The sequence below is a fragment of the Pseudophryne corroboree genome, chromosome 11, assembly GCF_028390025.1.
Source record: "Pseudophryne corroboree isolate aPseCor3 chromosome 11, aPseCor3.hap2, whole genome shotgun sequence".
Taxonomy (NCBI): domain Eukaryota; kingdom Metazoa; phylum Chordata; class Amphibia; order Anura; family Myobatrachidae; genus Pseudophryne; species Pseudophryne corroboree.
In genome coordinates, this window is record NC_086454.1 from 156,062,593 (window position 1) to 156,088,898 (window position 26,306).

Below are 26,306 nucleotides of genomic sequence, written 5' to 3' on the forward strand. Positions count from 1 at the left end.
GCTGAGATGGATATGCCGTATGCTGAGATGGATATGATGTATGCTGAGATGGATATGACGTGTACTGAGATGGATATGACATATGCCGAGATGGATATGATGTGTGCTGAGATGGATATGACGTATTCTGAGATGGATATGACATATGCCGAGATGGATATGACATATGCCAAGATGGATATGACATATGCCGAGATGGATATGATATGTGCTGAGATGGATATGACATATGCCGAGATGGATATGACGTATGCCAAGATGGATATGACGTATGCTGAGATGGATATGACGTATGCTGAGATAGATATGGGATATGACATATGCTGAGATGGATATGACATATGACAAGATGGATATGGACTATGCTGAGATGGATATGACATATGGTGAGATGGATATGACATATGCCGAGATGGATATGACGTATGCCGAGATGGATATGACATATGGTGAGATGGATATGACATATGCTGAGATGGATATGACATATGCTGAGATGGATATGACATATGCTGAGATGGATATGACATCTGTTGAGATGAATATGATGTATGGTGAGATGGATATGACATATGCTGAGATGGATATGGATTATGCTGAAATGGATATGACATATGGTGAGATGGATATGACATATGGTGAGATGGATATGATGTATGGTGAGATGGATATGACATATGGTGAGATGGATATGACATATGGTGAGATGGATATGACATATGGTGAGATGGCTATGGATTATGCTGAAATGGATATGACATATGGTGAGATGGCTATGGATTATGCTGAAATGGATATGACATATGGTGAGATGGATATGACATATGGTGAGATGGCTATGGATTATGCTGAGATGGATATGACATATGCTGAGATGGATATGGATTATGCTGAAATGGATATAACATATGGTGAGATGGATATGACATATGGTGAGATGGATATGACATATGGTGAGATGGATATGACATATGGTGAGATGGATATAACATATGGTGAGATGGATATGACATATGGTGAGATGGATATAACATATGGTGAGATGGCTATGACATATGCTGAGATGGATATGACATATGGTGAGATGGCTATGGATTATGCTGAGATGGATATAACATATGGTGAGATGGATATGACATATGGTGAGATGGATATGACATATGGTGAGATGGATATGACATATGGTGAGATGGATATAACATATGGTGAGATGGATATGACATATGGTGAGATGGATATGACATATAGTGAGATGGATATGACATATGGTGAGATGGATATGACATATGGTGAAATGGATATGACATGGTGAGATGGCTATGGATTGTGCTGAGATGGATATAACATATGGTGAGATGGATAGGACATATGGTGAGATGGATATGACATATGGTGAGATGGCTATGGATTGTGCTGAGATGGATATGACATATGGTGAGATGGGGATATAACATATGGTGAGATGGCTATGGATTGTGCTGAGATGGATATGACATATGGTGAGATGGGGATATGACATACACTGAGATGGCTATGGACTATGGTGAGATGTGGGGATATGACATACACTGAGAAAAGCACATGATGCAGCCAGCCAATCACAGCTCTCCTATATAAGCAGTGGCGCTGGCTGGGAGGAGGATCAGTATAGTGTGGAAGAGCTGTGAAGTGGATCTCTCTCTAGGTGGCATTGTCAGCAGCAGAGAAGTGTTACTGAGGCACATTGCAGAGCAGCTCATCTCCTGCCTCAGGCTGCCTGACCCCTTTCTAGGTACTGTACCATTGGGTGTGTGCAGGGGGGAATGTCTGGTGACAAACACTACCCGAAGAGGGGCTGAGGGGGAGACCAGGGGTGCAGACACATGACACACAATGAGCAGCTAAGCATTTGCAGATCAGCTCAGCTAATAGTTGTGGTTTGCAGGGCAGAGTGTGGGAAAATGTAATGTGCAGCACTCACAGGAGGACAGACACTGAGTATAGGGGAGGGGGAAGCTGTATGCATGAGTGACAAGCTTCCAGTGCCAGCACTCATGGGTTGGGGAGACATCCGCAGGGCAGACTGGCCATCAGCCGAGGTACAGAAGCTGCCTTAGTTTCAGCAGTGGGATAGCATAGCGGTCTGCAGTAATAGCGGCCGTTGGAAGCTCCGCCCCTTGCCACGCCCCCTCATTGTAGATCAGGCTATGGTCTGGTAGAGGAAGTGGTTAACCTGCCCCAGTGTCTTGGCGCGATAACGATTTCTGCGCGCCATGTGATGTTGCAACAGCATACACAAAGCGCAGCAGCTGCAAGTGAGGTGAGTGGTGACTAGTGATCCTCCTGAGAGTGTCTGGCAGCGTTTAGACCTTGCTCATGTGGAAGGCAGGATAAGTTGTGGTGCAGCTGTCTGTGTCCCGCCCCTGAACTAAGGCAGAACACTCGTGCTGGCTCTGCTTAACATTCAGTGTCTGGCCCCAGACTGAGCCAGCCGATCATAGAGTGAGCTGCTGTGAGGTAAAAGCCCTGTCCTCCTCTGCCTGCTCAAGTGCCCATCGCCTGAGTCACTGGCTGGCTCCACGTGGTGTGTGCTGGCTCCCTCTGTAAGAAACAAACAGGAAAGCCAGGTACAATAGGGAGGAAGTGTACTGAGGATTGGAATAACGAGGGAGGGGGGGGGGGGGGGGGCTGTGTGTGTACAGAGGAATAGGGGGGGGGGGGCTGTGTGTGTACAGAGGAATAGGGGGGGGGGCTGTGTGTGTACAGAGGAATGGGGGGGGCTGTGTGTACAGAGGAATGGGGGGGGGCTGTGTGTGTACAGAGGAATAGGGGGGGGGGGGGGCTGTGTGTGTACAGAGGAATAGGGGGGGGGCTGTGTGTGTACAGAGGAATAGGGGGGGGGGCTGTGTGTGTACAGAGGAATAGGGGGGGGGGCTGTGTGTGTACAGAGGAATGGGGGGGGGCTGTGTGTGTACAGAGGATTAGGTATGGTGGGCTGTGTGTGTGTATAGAGGAATAGGGAGGGGTGCTGTGTGTGTGTACAGAGAAATGGGGGGGGGGGGGTGGGCTGTGTGTGTATAGAGGAATAGGGAGGGGTGCTGTGTGTGTGTACAGAGAAATGGGGGGGGGGCTGTATGTGTATAGAGGAATAGGGAGGGGGGCTGTGTGTGTACAGAGGAATGGGAGGGGGGCTGTGTGTGTACAGAGGAATAGGGAGGGGTGGCTGTGTGTGTACAGAGGAATAGGGAGGGAGGGCTGTGTGTGTGTGTACAGAGGAATAGGGAGGGAGGGCTGTGTGTGTGTGTGCAGAGGAATAGGGAGGGAGGGCTGTGTGTGTGTGTGCAGAGGAATAGGGAGGGGGGCTGTGTGTGTGTGTGCAGAGTAATAGGGAGGGGGGCTGTGTGTGCAGAGGAATAGTGGGGGTGCTGTGTGTGTGTGTGCAGAGGAATAGTGGGGGGGCTGTGTGTGTGCAGAGGAATAGGGAGGGGGGCTGTGTGTGTGTGTACAGAGGAATAGGGAGGGGGGCTGTGTGTGTGTGTACAGAGGAATAGGGAGGGAGGGCTGTGTGTGTGTACAGAGGAATAGGGAGGGAGGGCTGTGTGTGTGTGTACAGAGGAATAGGGAGGGAGGGCTGTGTGTGTGTGTACAGAGGAATAGGGAGGGAGGGCTGTGTGTGTGTGTACAGAGGAATAGGGAGGGAGGGCTGTGTGTGTGTGTACAGAGGAATAGGGAGGGAGGGAGGGCTGTGTGTGTGTGTACAGAGGAATAGGGAGGGAGGGCTGTGTGTGTGTACAGAGGAATAGGGAGGGAGGGCTGTGTGTGTGTGTGTGTGTACAGAGGAATAGGGAGGGAGGGCTGTGTGTGTGTGTGTACAGAGGAATAGGGAGGGAGGGCTGTGTGTGTGTGTGTACAGAGGAATAGGGAGGGAGGGCTGTGTGTGTACAGAGGAATAGGGAGGGAGGGCTGTGTGTGTACAGAGGAATAGGGAGGGAGGGCTGTGTGTGTACAGAGGAATAGGGAGGGAGGGCTGTGTGTGTACAGAGGAATAGGGAGGGAGGGCTGTGTGTGTACAGAGGGATAGGGAGGGAGGGCTGTGTGTGTACAGAGGGATAGGGAGGGAGGGCTGTGTGTGTACAGAGGGATAGGGAGGGAGGGCTGTGTGTGTACAGAGGGATAGGGAGGGAGGGCTGTGTGTGTACAGAGGGATAGGGAGGGAGGGCTGTGTGTGTACAGAGGGATAGGGAGGGAGGGCTGTGTGTGTACAGAGGGATAGGGAGGGAGGGCTGTGTGTGTACAGAGGAATAGGGAGGGGGGCTGTGTGTGTACAGAGGAATAGGGAGGCGGGCTGTGTGTGTGTACAGAGGAATGGGGGGGGCTGTGTGTGTACAGAGGAATGGGGGGGGGCTGTGTGTGTACAGAGGAATAGGGAGGGGGGGCTGTGTGTGTACAGAGGAATAGGGAGGGGCGAGGCTGTGTGTGTGCAGAGGAGACGTGGGGCTTTGTGTGTGCAGAGGAATAGGGAGGGGGTGGGCTGTGTGTGTATACTGAGGAATGATGTGGGAGAGGGGGGATGTGTGTACTGAGGAGTAGTGTGGTAGAGGGGAGGCTGTGTGTACCATACTGTAACTTAATATGGGGATCTGCATATACTGAGGGATAGTATGGGAGAGGAGGATATTTGATTTGGAATGTAACATGCAGTGGTGCACGCAGGGGGGTTATCGGAGTACCTACCTGTGTGAGGAGAGGAAACTGATACCGGAAGCCAGGAGGGAGGGAGGGAGGGCGGGTGCTCAAACGCGTCTACTGCAGCGGTTGAGGGCAGGCCCCTAGAAACGTCCCTGGTGCCACCAGACGCTATGCAGTGCCACTGACTTACTGTATGTATGCTGTTGCTGCTTGAAATGCTGTCAATGTCAACAGCACAGGAGCGGGGATGGGTGGGGGGGGGGGGGGGGGTGTGACAAATTAGCAGATTCAGTCTCATACCCAGCAGAGATTAGTGTGTGCCCATGTCATGCACAGGAGTGCATGTACTCTGTCCCGGCCTGTCGGAAGATGGCACTGCACATTGAAAGCGCACATGCCCAATCTTCCTAAATATCACTGGAAAGAGGATTGCCGGCCAAAGAGGAACCCACTTCCCGACGCAAAAAGGTGGGAATCAGTTGCCCCCCCCCATGCCCCCCTGGATTTGATAGGCACCCCCCTGTGTAGGTCTTAACTGTTTCACAGCGCTGCAGTTTTTTTTTGTTTTTTTTTAAAGCAAATGTGGATCCATGCACTTATTCCATTACCGCTGCCTGGTGTGGCTCTCTACAGCCCTTATTGCGGTTCACAGCAAGAGCCCTAACCTTGGGATTATCTAGGACAGCTGGAGCTGTGGAAACATTAGGGAGACACCAGTGGTTGGTGTATTCTGTTTAAAGGGAATCTTGCAGCTGGAGCCACCATCACCGATCATGTTCACTGTGAGCCATGGGCTAGTGAGAGCTCAGGCATTTGCAAGACTAAACTGGCAGCAACTGACATGGGCAGTGGGAGAGGGTGATCCAGCCAGCGCAGTCCTGGACAGTACAAGCTATAAAGTGTCCAGTCCTGGACAGTACAAGCTATAAAGTGTCCGTCAAATGTTTGTCCCAACATTTGGTTCCCAGGCCAGCAGGATTTGTGTTCTGCATGTGTCCTGAGACTAAAGGGAGACCTGACTTGAGAAATCCACCAGTTGGAGCCTAGGCCTGATGTATGAAATGTTTTTATATTTTCTCTTACGTCCTACAGGATGCTTGGGTCCATATTAGTACCATGGGGTATAAACTGGTCCACCAGGAGCCATTGGCACTTTAAGAGTTTAATAGTGTGTGCTGGCTCCTCCCTCTATGCCCCTCCTACCAGACTCAGTTTTGAAAATGTGCCCGGAGGAGCCGGTCACAGCTAGGGAAGCTATACAGAGCTTTTCTAGTAAAGTGATTTTATAGAGGTTTTTTTTTTTCTACAGAAGGCTGTTGGCAACAGCCTGCCTGCAGGAGGGGACTAAGGGGGGGAGCAGTGTCTGCCCTGCGGGGTCTGAGCCACTGTCTCCGCTGACTGGACATTGAGCTCCAGAGGGGATAGATTGCTCCCCGTCGCAGGGGAACGCTCACCCCAGCAGCAGGCCGCCACCCCCTTGCAGAGCTGAAGTGTGACGAGTGAGTCACCGTCCCCCCTAAATAGCAGGGAGTCGGTGTGAAGATGGCGGCTTCAGGGTAGGAGCGCAGTATTAACTGCGCTCCCGGACGGCTCAGCAGTACTTCAGTGCGGCGCTGTGAGGGGCGCCCTGAGCCAGCGCCTGACACTACACTGACCAATTCTGCCTGTCGGGGTCTGCGGATTTCAGCCAGCACCTAAAATCCTCAGGCCAGTATAATCTTGAAGAGCGGGAAGATGGCGCCATCCTCAGAGCGGACCCAGCAGCGTTTCAGCGCCATTTTCCTGCCTGCAATTGGATGCAAGTGGAAGATCATTCCCTCAAGTGCAACTCCAGCTATCTGTACGGTACCAGGGTATTGTAGAAGGGAGGGGAGGCTGTGAAAGACTGTGTTGCCTATTAAGGGACAGTCAGCTCAGGTTTAGGGTCTCCTTATACCTGTAATAGCGCTGTGTATGGGTTGTCTCCAATCTCTGTGTCTCTCTGCCATTCTTGTGGGGAAACTCTGTCTGCCCAGTACTCTGTGTGTATGTGGTGTGATTGGTGTGTATTAGCAAACATGTCTAGAGACTCTGTTTCATTTGCTGCAGAGGATTTATCTTCTCAGGAAGATCCCATCCCATGTAACCAGGATTGCACTGTTGTAGCGCAGATCCCAGCTAGAGAACCAGAGTGGTTAGCCTCTCTTAGGGGGACTATATCTCAGATTTCTGAAAGGGTTGCTAGATCTGAGCAGGCCACTCGGGTACAGCAATACTCTATGGTTGTATGGTCAGATACTGCTTCCTCAGGGTCCCTGCAAGTACATTCTCACAAACGTGCACTTGCCAAGATTATGTAGGATGACACGGACACCGATTCTGACACTGCGGACGGTGACGGGGATGTTTTTCGAGGGGGGCGGCATCACTTGCAAAGGGGGTGCAGTTGATGATTGAAGCCGTACAGGATGTGTTGCACATTTCTGACACAAATCCTGAGCACGTTGAGGAGCCCTTTTTCCCGGACAGTAAAAAGGCCCCTCTCCCCTTCCCAGCATCTAAGAAATGAAATGCTATCTTTGAAAAAGCCTTGGAAAATCCTGAAAAAAAATTCCATATCCCTAAGAGGGTCTTGGTTGCTTTTCCCTTCCCAGAGGAAGATAGAAAGAAATGTGAGTCTTCGCCGATAGCTGACGCCTAGGGAAGCCAATCCCGGGCCATTTTTTCAATCCCGGGTATCTGTGCTGAGTGACGCGGTAGCGGAGCGAAGGTACCATGCCCGAAGCATGGCGAGTGAAGTGATCCATGCGAGGAGACGCGGTACACTAATTGGTGTTCCCGGTCATTCTACGAAGAAGACGACACCAAAAAAACATAAAATACTCATGTAGACCCTTTGTCCATGTCGACCTTTTGTCCATGTCGACCTAAGGTGTGTCGACTAATTGGTGCCGACCTAAGGTATGTCGACCTTTTTGCTGTCGAACCTGAGTCCCTGACCCCAATTATCCCGTACTTGGACGATCTCCTCATAAAAGCGAGATCAAGAGAGCAGTTACTGAACAGCGTATCACTTTCACTGAAGGTGCTGAATCAACACTGCTGGATTCTCAATATCCCGAAGTCGCAGTTGGTTCCTACGACTCATCTGACTTTCTTGGGCATGATTCTGTATACAGACCAGAAAAAGGTTTATCTTCCAATAGAAAAGGCCCAGGAACTCATGACTCTGGTCAAGAACCTATTGAAACCAAAACAGGTATCAGTGCATCAATGCACTCGAGTCCTGGGAAAGATGGTGGCATCATACGAGGCCATCCCCTTTGGCAGGTTCCATGCGAGGACCTTCCAATGGGACCTACTGGACAAATGGTCCTGGTCACATCTACAAATTCATCAGTTGATCACCCTGTCCCCCAGAGCCAAAGTATCTCTTATGTGGTGGCTGCAGAGTGTTCACCTTCTAGAGGGCCGCAGATTCGGCATTCAGGACTGGATCCTGGTGACCACGGATGCGAGCCTCCGAGGTTGGGGAGCAGTCGCACAGGGAAGAAATTTCTAAGGTCTTTGGTCAAGTCAAGAGACTTGTCTTCACATCAACATTCTGGAACTAAGGGCCATATACAACGCCCTACGTCAAGCGGAGACCTTACTTTGCGACAAGCCAGTTCTGATCCAGTCAGACAACGTGACCGCAGTAGCTCATGTAAACCGCCAAGGCAGGCGGCACAAGGAGCAGAGTGGCAATGGCGGAAGCCACCAGAATTCTTCGCTGGGTGGAGAATCATGTAAGCGTACTTTCAGCAGTGTTTATTCCGGGAGTGGACAACTTGGAAGCAGACTTCCTCAGCAGACACGACCTACATCCAGGAGAGTGGGGACTTCATCGGGAAGTTTTCGCACAGATTGCGAGTCGGTGGGTACTACCCCAGATAGACATGATGGCGTCTCGCCTCAACAAAAAGCTACAGAGGTATTGCGCCAGGTCAAGAGACCATCAGGCAGTAGTTTTTCCAGTCGGACTATGTATTTCCTCCTCTTCCCCCTCATACCCAAGGTGTTGAGAATGGTAAGAAAGAGGAGTGAGAACAATCTTCATTGGCCACGAAGGACCTGGTATCCGGATCTGCAGGAAATGCTCACAGAAGATCCGTGGCCGCTTCCTCTAAGACAAGACCTGTTGCAACAGGGACCCTGTCTGTTCCAAGACTTACCGTGGCTGCGTTTGACGGCATGGCGGTTGAACGCCGGATCCTAGCGGAAAAGGGTAGTCCGTATGAGGATGCAATGTAGTCAATATGCCGGCTGTTGGGATCCTGGCGGTCAGTATGCCGATGCTGGAATACTGTCAAGCAAGGACTATTCCCTCTCCTGGGGGTCACGAACCCCATAGTGGCTGAATATAACCTTGTGCCGGGATCCTGACAGCCGGTATCCCGGCCACCAGCAACTCAACCCACTAAAATGGGTGCTGTGCATGTATGATCAATTGTGAATGTGTGTTCAGCAAGACCACACATGCGTACAATACCCAGCAGCTCTCAAAGCACATACAGGCTTCTTTCTGTGTCCCTGACCCTGCATGTAATCCTTAATACGGGATGTAGTTGGCTTCCTGGCTTTTGGGATGCCGGCGCCTGGAATCGCGTGTCAGTCGGAAAAATATCATGCTACACGTTGCCATATATTCACCCCATGCGCTTGCCCGCTGCACATGCACATTCTCTCCCGTGCGTGCGCATATTCGCAGTTGCGTGATGGCACCTCCACGGCCATGCACTCGAGCGTGTGGTATGTGCATTTACGGTAGAGTTTGTGCGTCTAGCGGGCGACTCAATCGTTACATAATAAATCTAAATAGTATGTTTTATAGGTAATGTTCCCCTTAATAATAACTGTAAGTTTGTTTAATATGACTGGTTCATGGACTTGGGAATCCTTCTTTTCATGATACAAAGGTTGAACAGTGGTGTCTGGTACCTAACCGAAGAGTATTTTATTAGTAACAATCCGGTGTTGGTTAGGTAAAGATTAATCGCTCCTGCGTATAGTTATGTCTATTAGTAGTTTCTGGACATTTACTATATTTGCGGTTCATGCATGCGGCGGGAATCCTGAGATTCCCTCCCACCTGAGCTGTTTGTAATAGTCACAGCCCACCTGTTCAAATCCACCTATGACCTTTTGTTACAGTGCAGAGAGACATTCTTGTGTCCAATGAACAATGCGATTGTAGGGCCCTTTGTAGTGTACTGTATGTTGTGTATATAAAGGCCACTGTCCCCAGACCGGCCAGTACTCTCTCTCATCAACATTTATCTCTGATAATTGGAGGACTGGATCCGGTTGCGCTGGCGAGTGTTCCCCGTATGGTATGTTTCTCTGTGGCCACTTTGTTACCCATGTAATGTTAGCCATTCATTCTTATAGGCCCTACACACTGGCCGATATAATGAAAGATATGAACGATCTCGTTCATAAATGAACGAGAACTCGTTCATATCTTTCAGTGTGGAGACTACAGCGATGAACGATGCGCGTCCCCGCGCTCGTTCATCGCTGATCTCCCGTCGGCTGTGCATGCAGGCCAATATGGACGATCTCGTCCATATTAGCCTGCACTTCAATGCAGCCGGGTGACGGGGGGAGTGAAGAAACTTCACTCCCCCCGTCACTGCCCCCCCGCCGCCGGGTTGCTCGTCGGCCGTATCGGCCGTCGGGCACCTCGGCGGCGAATCGCCAAATGAGTAGGGCCCTTTAGTCTATGTATTTGTGTTTGCGATTGTGCCGCTATTGTATATTCATGTGTAGTTATTCTGTTAGATATTAATGTTAGCCTGTAGTGTATGAAATGTTAACTGTGTTTCCCCTTTTGATATAACTAAATCTCGTTAGTAAAGGTTTAGGAGCCTTAGCAAGGAATTGTGTGTTTATTACATTGCTGAGGGTATTCGGAGCGTCTCAATCGCTCAAGCAGCTTTTATATTAACAAGGTTAAGCAGCATTATATCGCTACAGTATTTCAGTAGTAAGGTTTACAGTATAAACTCAATCTTTCAGTGTGTTGCATACAAGGTTTACTGAGTGTCATCCCGTGAGCGTCTGCGCTGCTCGTGTTCCCCTCGCGGTCACAGCGTCCGCTACGCTAGTAGCATAGCATTACGGTAGTCGGCCGCCTATAGCGTGTTCGATACCAAGCGTAAAGCTGTGAGTGAGCGTGCCGCTCGTGCGTCTCGACCACGGCTAAGCGTCTGCTACGCTAAGTGCGTACCCTTACGGTACCCCATACGCCAATTGCGTACTGAGTCTCTTACCCACATATAGTGAATGTTATAAGGTAAATAATCAGCTTTATCACCCGATACTGGTGAGAAGACCCATGCCGGAATCCTGACTCCTCTCACAATGCCTGAAACCTGTCTGTTGGCATACCAAACGTAATTATGCTGGGGAGGCTTGGGAATAGGCTATCGGAGGGGAAGGAGGGGTAAAGTTTAGTCAGTAGGGGATGTCTTAGGGTTAGGTTGTGGGGGAAAGGCTTATGTTTAGGTAAGTAGTGGGAGAGGGTTAGTAGATTTTTCTGCATAAAATTATGCTTTGGTGTAGAGTTCTCCCAATTCCAGGATTAGTCTTTACCATCCGAGACAGTTGGCATAAGTTGTAGTTTATCAAGGGGCGTCTGTTTCATTCAAAAATTTGTAATGACTCCCCTCCTGGGAGCAACAATATAGCAATATTGGTCTTCCCACAATACATGAATGGTGAGCAGTGGAAATGTGTTCTGTGGAGTGATGGTGAATCACGCTTCTCTGTTTGGCAGTCAGGAGTGCGAGTCTGGGTTTGGCAGATGCCGGGAGAATGGTACCTGCCTGACTACGTTGTGTAAACTGTGAAGGTGGAGGAGGGATAATGCTATGGGGCTGTTTTTCAGGGTTTGGACTAGGCTCCTTTTCTCCAGTGAAGGTCAATCTTAATGCTTTAGCATACCAAGACAGTTTGGACAGGGCTATGCTTCCAACTTAGTGGCAACAGTTTGGGGAAGGCCCTTTACTATTCCAAGATGACTATAGTCCTTGCGTTATGCACTGGGGTACAAAGACACGGTTTGATGAGTTCTGTGTGGAAGAACATGACTGGCCGCACAGAGCCCTGACCGCAACCCCATCGAGCACCTTTGGGATGAACTGGACCGGAGCTTGTGAGCCAGGCCTTCTCGTCCAACATCAGTGCCTGACCTCATAAATGCTCTACAGAATGAATAGGCCCAAATTCCCATCGAAACGCTCCAAAATCTTGTGGAAAGCCTTCCAAGAAGAGTGGGAGCTGTTCTATTTGGAAATTAAGTACCTGCTCCATATGTATTGGGATACAGTGTCCATATAGTGTATATGCAGAGGTGCCCAGCTTCATATTTGACGCAATGTGTGCTCATGCATCTGTATGTGCATGTGTGTGGATATTATTTGACATCAATTAAATCAAAATCTGTGTGTGAGTGCTTGGATTGGTAATCATGAATGCTAAATATATAAATATTTGTACTTGCCCTTATTTTTAAAAGTTATTTGAAACTAAATTTTGATTTATTTTTGTTTTTGACTTTAAAGGGTGTTCTGTGAAATCTGGCAGTACAGATTTATACTGAAAGCAGTTCTAAGTTAAACACGGACTAGTCTGTGAAGGAGCGTGTCGTGGATTACGGCTGAAAACAATCTCGTTTCTGTCCTCTTGACTGACTTGACTGATTCCTTTGGGAATGCAGAAGGAGCTGTAGATTATGGTGGCCCAGCGAGGGAATTTGAGAGACTTCTGATACAGTTTTGCAAATCTCCAAATAATTTGAAGGACAAGATAATTCCAATATTATTATTTTTTTTTTTAACTATATATCAACTAAATATATATTCAATTGCAACCATTAACCATGAGTTACTCTTTTTGTATTTTCCTCTGTTTATGTGTTAATTTCATATTAATCGAGGCAGTGGAAGATATTCAAGAATATTTTCTTTCACTAAAGTCAAGCTGTACTATTGCAGAAAGGGCTATTTTTTCAGTGGATATAAATTTTTTGGAACATCTACATAGAAAACTTGAAAGCCATTTAGAAGTTTTAATTGCAATGCTCATTGCATGTCACCATTTTATTAGCGGAAACAGTACTTTACTTCCAATGCTAGAAGACATATCTCAGCATACAGTTTTGTTAATTGAGGATATCCAAACCAGGATCAATCATTTATTTGACTGTAATCAAACACCTGGATATTCTGCTCCCCTTCTAAGTGTCGGTGTAGGTAGGCCAAGGTAAGTTTCATTTTCATCAACGTATTCTTCTTGATTGTAAAAATGCTCTATAATAAGAAATATCAAGCTGAAAATATCACTTTAAGTTTGTGCTACCAGCCCACTGCCAGTGTGTACCCAGCATTAGGCTGCAGAAGGGGATGGTTATAGTTAGGTAGCTGAAATGGACAGTTAGGGTTAGGCTGTGGGAGCGGTGAGATAGTGCTAGGGTAATAATAGTGACCGTGATCCATTGGAATTTTTACTGTCAGGATTATACTGAACAGGTGCCAATGGGTGGGACCCTTCCATACTCTGTGTTCCTGGCGAGTTATTTTACTGTATTTTATGAAGTTCTGTCAGTATGTTTTCACATTCTGCTCCAGGTCATAAATTTGCCAAATATCAACTTTTAGCTTTGTTTTAACAGAATAATATGATTAATTATTATCTATTTTGTGATGACACCTCGACTATTTTCTATTCATAAGTGATTGGCAATGCAACCATGGATTGTATGCTTTTCAGGCAAGGTCTATTGTTATTTGAATAAGTGTTAAGTTTAGTCCATTTTTCTGTTTTTTCTGTGTCATTTTCACAATAACACAATTACATTTGCAGTAGTCTCTTGCACCTGCATAAAAGTGTGTGATTGTAGCTACATATATTGTAAACATTCCCATATGTTATGATGTGTTACAAGTTATGGTTATTTTTCTAAAAAGTTAGGTTTTTGGCATTTAGAATCTTGTATTACAGGTTGAGTCTCCCTTATCCAAAATGCTTGGGACCAGAGGTATTTTGGATATCGGATTTTTCCGTATTTTGTAATAATTACATACCACAATGAGAGATCATGGTGGTGGGACCCAAGTCTAAGTACAGAATGCATTTATGTTACATATACACCTTATACACACAGCCTGAAGGTAATTTTAGCCAATATTTTTTATAGCTTTGTGCATTAAACAAAGTGTGTGTACATTCACACAATTAATTTAGGTTTCATATACACCTTATACACACAGCCTGAAGGTCATTTAATACAATATTTTTAATGACTGTGTATTAAACAAAGTTTGTGCACATTGAGCCATCATAAAACAAAGGTTTCACTATCTTACTCTCACTCAAAAAAGTCCGTATTTCGGAATATTCCGTATTTCGGAATATTTGGATATGGGATACTCAACCTGTATAAAAATGCACATTTGTTGACCGTTAATTTCAGGACTAAAATGAAAACAAAGATGTACTGATTAAATCTTGACTAAAACGAAACAAAAACCAATACTAAAATGTGATTTTACTTTAAATTTATTCATTTTTTAAGTAAATGACTAAGACAAAAACTAAATTGAAAATACTTGTCAAAATTAACTATGATGTAAAGGATGTGACATCTCTGGCACTAGCTAGTGCGCCCACTGTGTAAGGGCCACTACTCTGGCATAATGTGTGTAAGGGGAACTATTGTGAAGCATAATGTTAATAAGGGTCTCTAGTGTGTGGTGTATTGTGACTAAAGGACACAACTATGTATTGTAATGTGAGTAAAGGGCGCTACAGACTGGTCGACCCGCCGCCAATACGGCAGACGGGCGACCTGGAGGTGGGTGGGGGAGAGGTGACGGGTGGAGTGAATTTTCTTCACTCCCCCCGTCACCCGGCTCTATAGCAGTGCATGCAAATATAGACGAGCGTCCATATTGGCCTGCATGCACAAGCGACAGAGCACTAACGATGAACGAGCGCGGGGCCGCACATCGTTCATTGTTGGTGCCTCCACACTGAAAAATATGAGTGGTATTTCGTTAATTAATGAACTAGATCGTTCATATCTTTCACTGGTATCGACCAGTGTGTAGGGCCCTTAAGGGGCAATTCTACTGTCTGGCATAATTTGAATTGGTTGTGCTCTTGTGGGGCCATGCCCTTTTCACACAAGACCACACCCCATTTTTAACACGTGCCTTTCCTTTTTCAAATATGACAGGGGGGCAGTCATCTACTGTGCCAGGTGCACTCCAACCTTTACATAATTTTATTTTGTTTCTGAAGATAAAAAGCTTTTTAAAGTGTTAACAGAAGCGGTCTTAAGATGGGAGGCATTTGATATAAATAGCACGGCGAGCGCAGTGAGCCTGCAAGGGACTCTTTTGTGCTCACCCTGTTGCCAGGATCCTGGCGCCGGTATCCAGAGTGTTCGCTTACCGTAGTAGACCCTTTAAGATATTTATCTAGTCTTTAAAAAGGCATAGGTAAATGAATGCATATTTCGATACATATACTAAAGATAGGTTATGTGCACATCTCTTGTGCAATTATAACAAAATTGTGTCTATTACAAAACTTTTTTTTGGAATATGTGACAAAGGAAATAACTGCTGGTTAATGTGGGCATTCACCGGTACAAGTGATCATTATCTGAAACTTGAACCTGACACATACCATCTGTAAATTATGCCGATTTTTGGCCATATATGCCTTATATTCAAGATTCGGAAACACTAGTACAAGAATAAGCCCTTACTGCTCGTGTCCAAGTACCCTTTTTAACACCGTAATTGCCTCTCCAGATGTAAATGTCAAAATGTTACAAATGTGAATATTGTTTTATGAGCAAGTTCTGTGCAAAATCGCACAAGAGATGTTTATGCAAATGTACAGAGTCTGAGTCATTCACTCAAGGGTGTTATGAAACAGACAAGTGTTTATTAAAGCTGATAGGTAGATAATGATATGATACATTTTCAAAAAGTGAATGACTACTTTAAAAAAAAAAATGTGAGGGTTTCGGCCTGTGAAACACATTCACAAATTCTTCAAGATCTCACAACAGTATTTATTAATGTTTTTTTTTTTTTTTAAGGTTCATTGTTTCTAGAGAACAGATACAATATTTGTGGGAACTAGGCTTTTCGTGGATTCGAATAGCAACTTGCTTAAACATCAGTGTTTCAACTTTGTACAGAAGACGACAAGAACTAAACTTGCCTACATCTTCTGACAACAGATTCAGTGATATATGTGATGATGAACTTGATCAGCATATCTTGAGTTTTCTAAATTCCACACCAAATGCTGGAGAAAGTTATATTCAAGGTAGTCTCAGAAGCCGAGCACTGAGAGTACAGAGGTGGAAAATTAGAAGGAGGCTGCAACTTCTGGATCCTGTTGGCCGAGCTGTTCGTAAAAGACGGGCTATTCAGCGTAGAGTTTATAGTGTACCAGGTCCAAATCATTTGTGGTAAGAACATGTTGTTGCAATCGCGCTCCCAGGGCTCGATCCTTCCCGTCAGGATCACAGAATATTATACCCGCTAGGGACACCAACACCTAAATCCTGAACAGGATCAGGACACCAGCGCCGGAATCCCGTCAGGATCCAAATCTCTGGATGCCAGAGGAGGTGAGTATGTAGCCGAGGGTAAGGGGGAGTGTTTAGGCACTTACTGGGGGAGGTTAGTGTTAGGTTGCGGGTTGAGGTGGTAAGGGTTAGGCACTAAGGGGTAGGGTTAGGTTTAGGCTGTGTGGAGGTAAGGTTAGGAACTAGGGGGTGAGGTTAGGGTTAGTCTGTGGGAGAGGAGTGTTAGGCTGCGGAAGGTGGGAGGTTAGGGTTAGGAATTAAGGGAGGAGGGTTAGGTTTAAGCTGCTGGGGTTTAGGGTAAGGCACTATGGGGGAGGATAGTGTTAGGCTGCAGGAGGTATAGGGGGGTAGCATACTTGCTGAGCCCGTCGGGATGCCAGTGTCAGGATATTTACTGCCGGCATCCTGATGGCCAGGATATTGTATATAATCCATTGTAATCAGCTGTGTGCACTTTCATTTAGGCTTAATAATCCAATAAACCAGAACCTATTTTTTTTTTTATCATTTTATTTTTTTGGTCTACTGTACACAATGTAATGGTGTGAATAGTAATTCTACTACTAGTATTATTTTATTGATATAAAAAGGGATTACTAAACTAAAAATATATTATATATCCCACCCATGTAATGTAAACTTTTCTTTTGTACTCGACAAATAAAGCATTAGTTGGTTTGTATATTAACTGTAGTCTGTCAGGGTTTGCTATTGATAATAACTTCAGATGGTAGAAAAAAAAACCTCTCCAAATCTGGTATAGTTGACACATTGTACCTCATTCAGATGTGATTGCTGTTTCTATCCTTTAGCTTTTTCCAATATATGCATATACAGGTTGAGTATCCCTTATCCAAAATGCTTGGGACCAGAGGTATTTTGGATATTGGATTTTTCCGTATGTTGGAATAATTGCATACCATAATGAGATATCATGGTGATGGGACCTAAATCTAAGCACAGAATGCATTTATGTTACATATACACCTTATACACACAGCCTGAAGGTCATTTTTGCCAATATTTTTTATAACTTTGTGCATTAAACAAAGTGTGTCTACATACACACAATTCACATATGTTTCATATACACCTTGTATACACAGCCTGAAGGTCATTTAATACAATATTATTAATAACTTTGTGTATTAAAGTTTGTGTACATTGAGTCATCAAAAAACAAAGATTTCACTATCTCACTCTCACTCAAAAAAAGTCCGTATTTCGGAATATTCCGTATTTCGGAATATATGGATATGGGATACTCAACCTGTACTTGCAAATGTGAACAGCAATCTGAGCATAGATCTGCCCACTGCTGCCTCCTAGCTGGCATACAAATACTGATAAATCAGTACCATAGTTTCATATGGGTGCGTCACAAAGATATAGTGCCTCTGTAGACATGCAGGCTATGCTTCTCTCCCCGAATGCAGCGATCTCTCCAGTAGCAAGGTAATTAATAGCTGATCATTTATGCATGACCAGAAAATGCATTCTGAACATCCATGACTCATGTGTTCACCCAATCACTCCAATTTACCACCACGAACACTGTCTAAATGGTGTTTGCGACTGTTATCATAATTCATGCACTGTGCATGCGCATTGCAGCTCTGAGGTATGCACATTTTGAAAAAAGAGACTGATGTGCCTGCTGCAGCTGTTTTGCAACTAGATAAGAATGAGAGCATTGTTCTTAACGGTATATACTTAAGGATGTATCCTTTGGTTAATTGTTCCACAATATTTAACCTAGTTACAGTATCACCTTTGTGTTAGTAGGTGCTCACAATTATTAAAAGCCCCTCATTTCTTAAGAAACGCATAAACTTAAATTAGACAGTTGTATAATTTTGAGTAGCAATATGTGATTTTGTTGAAAACAAGGTCATCATAATAACCATTATTTTTTTTCCTTTCTTTCAGGCATATTGACAGTAACCACAAGCTAATCTCTTGGAGATTTGTGTTCCATGGTTGCATAGATGGGTTCAGCAGAAATATAATTTATCTTAAAACTGCTACAAACAATAATGCATCAACAACACTGCAATTATTTCAAAAAGGTGTATCAAGGTTTGGATTACCATTACGAGTAAGAGGAGACATGGGTGTTGAAAATATTAACATAGCACGTTACATGATTAACTCAAGAGGACCTAATAGGGGTAGCTTCATAACTGGCCAGAGTGTTCACAATCAACGGATAGAACGCTTATGGGCAGAATTAAACAGAGTTGTCATCTACTACTTTAAAGATTTATTTTTATGGATGGAGCATAGAGGAATACTAAATACTAACAATGAGTGCCATCTCTTTGCTTTGCATTATGTATATCTGAGAAGAATTAATCATGCAGTAACAGAATTTGTTGCACAATGGAATAATCACCTTATGAGCACTGAAAGATACCATTCCCCAATGCAGTTATGGACAGCTGGAATGCTTCATAATCCAATGTTTGACACAGAAGTAAACATCGATGAGTATGGCATAGATAACTATGGCTCTACAGCCACAATAGAAACAAATAATAATGTTGTTGTACCAGACAATACCATTATATTGGATGTAGATGAGATGACAAACCTTTGTCTACAATTTGATCCCACAACAAATGATTTTAACCACGGAGTTGAACATTTTAAGAACACCTGTGATTTTCTTGAACGTCTAAATATAATTGTATAAAGATAATGATTTTTAAAAAAAAATTAAGAACTTTATTTGTTAAACATGATACTGTTACAACATTAAAATAAATTCAATCTCTGGAAGCACTTTATTTGCACTTTTATTCATTTACTAAAAACCTGCTTTATCAAAGGCACGCAATATTTTTTCACCTTGATCCTCTAGAGGACACTGGAGTACATACAGTACACTGGGGTATAGACAGGTGGATAAATATATCCTGACACTTAAAATTTCTTTAAATAAGTTTAGCTCGCTCCTCTCCCTCTATACTCCTCCAAGACCATTTTAGATTAGTGGTTTGAGTGAGCTGGATGTTTCCTGTGCTCCAGCCCCTTTTTATACTTTAATTTTTAATTGCTTCTATCAAGGCTGCAACAGGCAGATTGCAAGCTGCTGCTGTCTGTCTGCACAGTAGGAGCTACAGGCAGGCCCCGCCATGGCTTCCTGAGGACAGCATCCAGGGCCCTGACCACAGGATCACCGGACCCTGGTGACCCACCACAGCTTACAAACCCCTTGGGGGGCACAGACGCGTTCATTTGCCCAGTTAGTAGACACAGATACCGAGTTAGACACAGATACCGACACGGATACTGATTCCTGTGTCGACTATAATGATGCCAGATTGAATCCTAAACTGGCTAAGAATATTCAGTACATGATTGTGGCAATAAAGGAGGACCCTGAAGTTCCTGATACGAGGGTCTGCATGTATAAGTGTAGGAAACCTGAGGTAACGTTCCCTCCCTCTAATGAACTGAATACTCTTTTTTTTAAAGGCTTAGGAAAATCCTGACAGTTTTTGCTTTACAAGAGAATTCTGCTGACTTATCTATTTCCCTCAGGGGACAGGAAAATGTGGGAGTCAACCCCCCTCTGTGGACAAGTCTTTATCCCGTCTGTCCAAAAAGGTAGCTCTTCCGAGTCCGGACACGACAGCCCTGAAGGATCCTGCGGATCGTCGACAGGAAAGCACATTGAAATCGATATGTCTATACGGGGACGCTGCTCAGACCTACCGTGGCGTCGGCATTGGTGAGTAGCGCTATTGAAAAGTGGGCGGATAATTTATCCACTGAAATTGATACCCTGGACAGGGATAGCATTCTCGTAACTTTAAGTTACATAAGGGACGCTGCAGCATATCTGAAAGACGCTGCAAGGGATATTGGCATTTTGGTATCACAGGCCAATGCCATGGCAGTCTCGGCTAGGAGGGCATTGTGGATTCATCAATGTAATGTTGATGCGGACTCAAAGAAAGCTATGGAGACTCTGCCGTATAAAGGTGGTGTCTTGTTTGGTGACGGCCTTGCATACCTGGTATCTACGGCTACTGCGGGTAAATCATCATTTCTACCTTATGTCCCTTCACAGCAGAAGAAAACGCCTCACTATCAGATGCAGACCTTTAGGACCAATAAGTACAAAAGAGGTCGAGGGGGCTCCTTTCTTGCTACTAGAGGTAGGGGAAGGGGTAAAAGATCACTTGCGGTGTCAGGTTCCCAGGAGCAAAAGCCCTCCGCGGCTGCTGCAAAATCCTCCACATGACGCTGGGGCTCCTCTGCATGAGTCCACTCAAGTGGGGGCACGTCTTAGGCTTTTCAGTCAGGTCTGGATTCGATCGGGCCTGGATCCTTGGGTATTAGACATGATAACCCAATGTTACAAACTGGAGTTTCAAAACGTGCCCCCTCAACATTTTTTAAAATCAACCTTGCCAGCGTCTCTCCCGGAAAGGGAGGTAGTATGCGCAGCCATACAAAAGCTGTGTCAACATCAGGTCATTGTCACAGTACCACCGTCACAACAAGGAAAAGGTTTTTTTTCGAGCCTGTTCATGGTATCGAAGCCGGATGGCTCAGTCAGACCGATTCTGAACTTAAGGTCTCTCAATTTCTATCTGAAGAGATTCAAATTCAATGGAATCTTTTTGGGCAGTAATCCCCAGTCTGGAGGGTGGAGATTTTATAGTGTCAGTAGACATAAAGGACGCGTACTTACACGTCCCCATTTGCCCTCCGCATCATGCGTACCTGAGGATTGCGGTTCAGGATTGTCATTACCAATTTCAGATGTTGCCGTTTGAGCTTTCCACGGCTCCAAGGATCTTCACAAAGGTGATGGCGGAAATTATGGTCCTCTTGCGCAAGCAAGGAGTCACAATTATCCCGTACTTGGACGAACTGCTGATAAAGGCAAGATCAAGGTAGAAATTACTAGAACACGTCACACTCTCCCTGAAGATTCGACAGCAACATGGTTGGCTCCTGAATTTGTCAAAATCACAGTTGGTTCCGACAAAGCGGCTGTCGTTCCTGGGCATGATTCTGGACACAGAGTTACAGAGAGTTTTTCTCCCGGTGGAGAAAACTCTGGAAATCCAGAACATGGTAAAAGGGATTCTGAAACCGGCAAGGGTGTCGATTCATCAGTGCACTCAATTGCTAGGAAAGATGGTGTCGGCCTACGAAGCCATTTCCTTTGGCAGGTTTCATGCCGGGGTTTTTCAGTGGGACCTGTTGGACAAGTGGTCTGGGTCTCACCTGCACATGCACCGAAAAATAGGTCTGTCTTCCAGGACCAGAATCTCTCTCCTGTGGTGGCTGCACAGTCCTCATCTTCTAGAGGGATGTAGGTTCGGGATCCAGGATTGGATCCTGGTGACCACGGATGCAAGTCTCCGAGGATGGGGAGCAGTCACACAAGGGGAAAATTTCAAGCGAAAATGGTCAAGTCACGAGGCTTGTCTGCACATTAACATTCTGGAATTGAGGGCCATTTACAACGGTCTTCGGCAAGCGGAGAATCTTCTTCAAGATCTGCACATCTTGATTCAGTCGGACAACAGCAGAGGTGTACATAAACCGCAAAGGCGGAACAAAAAGCAGAGAGACAATGGCAGAGGCCACAAAAGTTCGCAGCTGTGCGGAAAGGCATGTAAGCGCTCTGTCGGCGTTCCTCATTCCAGGAGTGGACAACTGGGAAGCAGAACTTCCTCAGCAGACACGATCTCCATCCAGGGGAGTGGGGTCTTCATCAAGAGGTCTTTGCAGACGTGACATGTCATTGGGGAATTCCTCATGTAGACATGATGGCGTCTCGCCTCAACAAGAAACTTCGGATGTATTGTTCCAGGTCGTGGGACCCTCAAGCAATAGTGTTGGACGCCCTGGTGACTCCGTGGGTGTTTCCGTCGGTCTACGTGTTCCCTCTGCTTCCACTCATCCCGAAGGTGATAAGGATCGTAAGAAGAACAAGAGTTCCGGCGAAACTAATTGTCCCAGACTGGCCAAAGAGGGCCTGGTATCCGGATCTTCACGAGTTGCTCATAGGAGATCCGTAACCTCTTCCTCTACGAGAGGACCTGTTGCAGCAAGGTCTCTGTGCATGTTCCAGGACTTACCGTGGCTGCGTTTGACGGCATGGCGGTTGAACGCCATATTCTAGCCCGGAAGGGGATTCCCAGTGAAGTTATCCCCACTGTACTACAGGCTAGAAAAGAAGTAACAGCGAAGCATTACCACCGTATTTGGTGAAAATATGTGTCTTGGTGTGAATCCAAAAAGGCCCCTACGGAGGAATTGCAACTTGGGCGTTTTCTCCATTTTCTACAAGCTTGTGTGGATGCGGGCCTTAAACTAGGCTCCATTAAGGTACAAATTTCGGCCTTATCAATATTCTTTCAGAAGGAATTGGCCTCCCTCCCTGAGGTTCAGACTTTCATGAATGGGGTGCTGCATATCTAGCCTCCTTTTGTGCCTCCGGTGGCACTGTGGGATCTCAACGTGGTGTTACAGTTCCTGCAATCTCCTTGGTTTGAACCTTTACGGAAGGTTCAGTTAAAATTCCTTACTTGGAAAGTGGTCATGTTATTGGCCTTGGCATCCGCAAGGCGGGTGTCTGAGTTAGTGGCCTTGTCTCACAAGAGCCCCTATTTGATCTTCCATGAAGACAGAGCGGAGTTGAGAACTCGGCAGCAGTTTCTGCCAAAGGTGGTTTCAGCTTTTCACATGACCCAACCTATTGTGGTGCTAGTGGCAACTGGCGCCCTCGTGGACTCAAAGTCTCGGGATGTGGTCAGGGCTTTTAGAATCTATGTAGCCAGAACAGCTCAGATTTGGAAAACAGAGGCTCCGGTTGTCTTATATGCTCCCAACAAGATTGGGACGTCTGCTTCCAAGCAGACTATTGCGCATTGGATCTGTAATATGATTTAACAGGCTCATACTACGGCTGGATTGCCGTTACCGAAATTGGTTAAGGCCCATTCTACCAGGAAAGTGGGCTCATCTTGGGCGGCTGCCCGTGGGGTCTCGGCGTTACAGCTTTGCCGAGCGGCTACTTGGTCGGGTTCAAACACTTTTGCAAAGTTCTACAAGTTTGATACCCTGGCTGATGAGGAACTGTTGTTTGGTCAATCGGTGCTGCAGAGTCATCCGCACTCTCCCGCCCGATCTGAAGCTTTGGTATAAACCCCATGGTCTGTGAAGTGTCCCCAGCATCCTCTAGGACGTAGAAGAAAATAGGATTTTAATACCTACCGGTAAATCCTTTTCTCTTAGTCCGTAGAGGATGCTGGGCACCCGTCCCAGTGCGGACTCTATCTGCAGTAAGTGGTTGTAGTTTTTGCTTGTGTTACACATTGGTTGTGTTTGGTTATAATCAGCCTGTTGCTGGGTTTTTGTTCATGCTGTTGACTGGGTTTGGTTACAAATGCCATGTTGTACGGCGTGTTAGTGGTGTGAGCTGGTATATATCTATGGCGTTAAGTGCACATCTAAGCATGAAATTAGACTTCCTAAACTTAAACGTTTCGGTGGAACCCCTGTAGCTAGGTTTCCTGAAACTGATGTCGAATGTGATCATATAGTGATCACTGTTACCCAAAGTCTCCCCAACTTTAGTATTTGATATAATGTCCACATTATTAGTAATTACTAGATCCAGGGTAGTTTTACCCCTAGCTGGGTCCTGGACTAATTGAGACAAGTAGTGATGCCTAAACGTATTTAAAAACCTGCTGCCCCTCGCTTTAGCACATGAATCGTTACTCTAGTTTATATCCAGGTATTTAAAATCCTCAATCACAAGGATGTCCCCCAATCCCGCAGCCGTTTTGATTTGCTGCAATAGTTGTTCTTCCTCATGTATGCTAATATCCGGCTGGTTGTAGCACGTGCCTATGACTAGTTTTGCATAAATTCCCCCACTTGAGATTTCTTCCCATAGTGACTCTACATTATCGCCAGTTTCCTCATAGATAACCTCCTTTAGGTATGGTTTAACATAAAGACATACACCACCTCCTCTTTTGTTAGCCCTGTCCCTCCTAAAAAGAGAATACCCCTCTAAGTTAGCAACCCAGTCGTGGAGTCGTCCCACCATGTTTCCGTAATACCTGTCATACTCAGCCTTTGATGCTAACAATTCCAATTCCCCCATTTTACCTGCTAGACCAGGCATTTCCAACCACGGTCCTCAAGGCACACCAACCGTGCAGGTTTTAGTGATTTCCAGGCTTCAGCACAGGTGACTTTATTAGTAGCTCAGTTATTTTGATTTAACCATCTGTGCTGCAGCCTGGATATCACTAAAACCTGCACTGTTGGTGTGCCTTGAGGACCGTGGTTGGGAATGCCTGTGCTAGACTATTAGCATCTGCATACAGGTTGCTGAGTATACCACTGCATTGCTGTGCATTACTCTGCTGCATTGTCCCTCTCTAATGTACTGAGGATTTAAAGTTCATAGAAAATTCATCTGTATTACACTAGCATAGAAATGTTGCTGCTTAATATTAGCAAGTTACCGGTGTATCTGCTATATTCTACCCACAATGCACTCCTCTCCAGGTTAGCACAACTTGAAAAAAATTAATCGTTTATTTGTGTTATAACAGTGGGATCCATTCTGATGGTAATCTGGTTCCAAAGCGCAAGGTCACACAGTGTGTGAAACAGGACTTCTGCACTTTGGACACATTCTGTAGCTCCACATTTACTTCTTATACGATGTATTAGAGTTATGACCTGCACCCAGGACCTGACAATTGTATTTCTTGAAAATTTGCTGTACTTACGATGAAACTCCACATTCAGTAAATTACATGCACTGCACAGCTTCCACGGCGACCTTACAATGTATGTTCAGTAATATGTTTACTAGATTATAACACCACGGATAAGTATTTTGGTGAAACCATGGCTACCTTCTGTGGGGTAAATTGACTAAGATGGGGTTTGTTTTTTAGAAACATTGATGTTGCCCATACCAAACAGATTGTAGCTATTATCTTCATGTTACGTAGAATCTGGTTGCTATGGGCAACATCACCAGTTATATAAAATAAATATTAAAAAATCTCCCATCTTCATAAATTTAGTCCTTTGCACCTAAATAGTGTAAGGGTTATCATTTAATGCCTCTTGACTCTGAAGTGATAGGGCCATGTGAGAGTAACCTCAACACCTGGGTGTATCAGCATTATTATTAGAATTGTTCTGTATTCCCTATGGAGTAATAAGCTGAGCTCTATCTGTTATAGGACTAAATTACCTTATATTGCGTTTGTGCCTTGACCTGTGGATACAACGTGCACATTCTTCTGTTACAGCGGTGGGTATACCCACCCCCTTGACTAGAAATGGAGGGGTGTTTCTTGCTAAACTTGCGAGTCCTCCATCCCAGTGCAATACTGTTAGGCAGAGGTATCCCACAGACAGCACTGTTATCCAGGTTTTGGATGTTATACTAGTGCAGCGCTGGATTCCCTATGTTGGCTGTAAAATTTCTAGAAAGTCAAATTTAAACTTGGTCCAGGGATAGAGGGTCAAGCTAAGACAGGGCGCAGCCAATCCATCCTGCACCACTGCTCGGATGGCTGTCCTGGGAGGGTTCCTTTGTATATCTGACCTCCCCATTGATACTGCCACCTTCGCTTTTGAAGGACAGCCCTTCACCTCGGGTGTAGTATGGTATGCCGACGATTGGACTCCCGGCGACCAGCATACCGGCGCCAGGAGCCCGACACCGTGCCGAGCGCAAAGGAGCCCCTTGTGGGCTCGCCGTGGGGACGGTGACACGCTATGCGCACAACGCTATTTTATTCTCCCTCCATGGTGGTCGTGGACCCCCACGAGGGAGAATATGTGCCGGTATGTCGGGATTCCATCGCCGGTATACTGTGCGCCGGGATCCCGACATTCGGCAAACTGAAGATCACCCCTTCACCTTATACACTAAGTCACTCCCACATGTGGGTAGCCTCATTTTATACTAGTTCCAGCAGTAGTGCACTGC

General features: G+C 45.7%; 1 protein-coding gene across 4 annotated transcripts; it reads left to right on the top strand.

Annotated features, from left to right (window-relative positions):
* The first annotated feature begins 1,650 nt into the window (after positions 1-1,650).
* Positions 1,651-19,084, top strand: LOC134969214 (uncharacterized). Of its 4 annotated transcripts, none has more exons than XM_063945006.1 (4): positions 1,651-1,771; positions 12,255-12,954; positions 15,806-16,183; positions 18,233-19,084. In XM_063945006.1, the coding sequence occupies exons 2-4, from the start codon at positions 12,572-12,574 to the stop codon at positions 18,996-18,998; spliced, it is 1,527 nt and encodes a 508-aa protein (XP_063801076.1). In that variant the 5' UTR covers positions 1,651-1,771; positions 12,255-12,571; the 3' UTR covers positions 18,999-19,084. The 4 variants fall into 4 exon arrangements, 3 of the variants coding, with proteins under 3 accessions (XP_063801076.1, XP_063801075.1, XP_063801077.1); XR_010189433.1 differs by lacking the exon at positions 1,651-1,771 and adding an exon at positions 2,390-2,606 and having other exon boundaries at positions 15,806-16,345; XM_063945005.1 differs by lacking the exon at positions 1,651-1,771 and adding an exon at positions 2,415-2,606.
* The last annotated feature ends 7,222 nt before the right edge of the window (positions 19,085-26,306 follow it).